General features: G+C 39.7%; 1 protein-coding gene across 1 annotated transcript in view; it reads left to right on the top strand.

The window, feature by feature from the left end:
* The window catches only part of LOC102671210 (homeotic protein antennapedia-like), a 28066-nt gene extending 27200 nt beyond the window's left edge, over window positions 1-866 (top strand). Inside the window, 1 exon segment of the mRNA XM_031510582.1 lies at window positions 481-866. Coding sequence (XP_031366442.1) covers window positions 481-734 — 254 coding nt within the window. The 3' untranslated portion in view covers window positions 735-866.
* Window positions 867-1434: the final 568 nt, after the last annotated feature.

Here is a 1434-nt window from a genome sequence, read left to right as displayed (position 1 = left end):
ATGTTATAAAATACATAGGATAATTCACAAATACATACAAATGACTATTATTGATCCAACCTCTTCCTTGATGAAAGAAATTTCCATTTACTCTTTATTACTTTATTGTGACATGTAGAATAATTCACAAATACATGCAAATAATTATTATTGATCCAATCTCTTCCTTGATGAAACTGAAATTTCCATTTACTCTTTATTACTTTATTAAATATATATATATTAAATTATATTAATATATATATATTATAAAATATATAGGATAATTCACAAGTACATGCAAATGATTATTATTATTATATTATATTCTTTTCAAGCTACAGTAATTATTTATTTGTCAGGGATTCGCGAAAATATCAAATAATTATTTCTGAACCAGCCTATAATATAATATATAAATATATTATATTACAAAAAATTAACGAAGAAACACGAGACTAACGAAGGGAATCCGTGATTCTCTCGCGCATTGTGTTCCAGAGAGGAAACGAGGCCGGCAAACGTACACCCGATACCAAACCCTCGAGCTCGAGAAGGAGTTCCACTACAACCGATACCTGACCAGGCGGCGTCGCATCGAGATCGCGCACGCGCTCTGCCTTACCGAGCGGCAAATCAAAATCTGGTTTCAAAACAGACGGATGAAATGGAAGAAGGAGAATAAGTCGAAGGGTACACCTGGCTCGGGCGACGGGGACACCGAGATCTCGCCGCAGACGTCGCCGCAGGGTTGAGAGATCCCCGAGGAGTGGAACTTCCAAAGAGGTCTCATCTCTCTCAGGGTCGTTAATACCTTGTTTCCAGCACTACCTCCTCCCCCGTACACACATACACATGCATATACACACGTACACCTTCGAAAAGAAAGGGAAAAGGAAAAAAAAGAAAGAAAGAAAAAAAAGAAAGAAGAATCGAAAAATCGCCCACACACACACACACATACACGCCCAGCCATACACATATACATACACACCTACTCGCCCCTCCCCACTCATACAGCAATGACGCTTATTTTCTGTCGTGTTAATCAAGTTGCTCGTACCAAAAATGGAAGAGGACAACGTCGTTAAAGGGATAAAGATAGAGAGAGAGAGAGAGAGAGAGTCGAGAGAAGAGAAATTACCGCGAACCGACAGTGTGGATGGAAGTGAAGACGTGAACAGGACGATGACAAAGGGATAAAGGAGCGAGATTGCGCGCGCGAGACGAAACGAGGAAGGATGTATACGTGGAGTGAATAGAAGGAAAGAGAGAGAGAGAGAGAAAGATAACCGGACACACGAAAGAGTCGGATGAAGATTTATAGGGACGTGCGAGATCTTCTAATAATCACGGAATGAAGAAAAGAAAAGGGAATGGATCGGATAGGAGGAAAACTGGATCACATGCTAATCAGAACCGCGTTAACCTCTGTTACATTTAATCGAATGTAAT

This window comes from Apis dorsata, unplaced genomic scaffold (genome assembly GCF_000469605.1).
Source record: "Apis dorsata unplaced genomic scaffold, Apis dorsata 1.3 scaffold_245, whole genome shotgun sequence".
NCBI lineage: Eukaryota > Metazoa > Arthropoda > Insecta > Hymenoptera > Apidae > Apis > Apis dorsata.
Note: the sequence above shows the minus strand (reverse complement) of the source record. Positions and strands in the feature narration are given on the sequence as shown.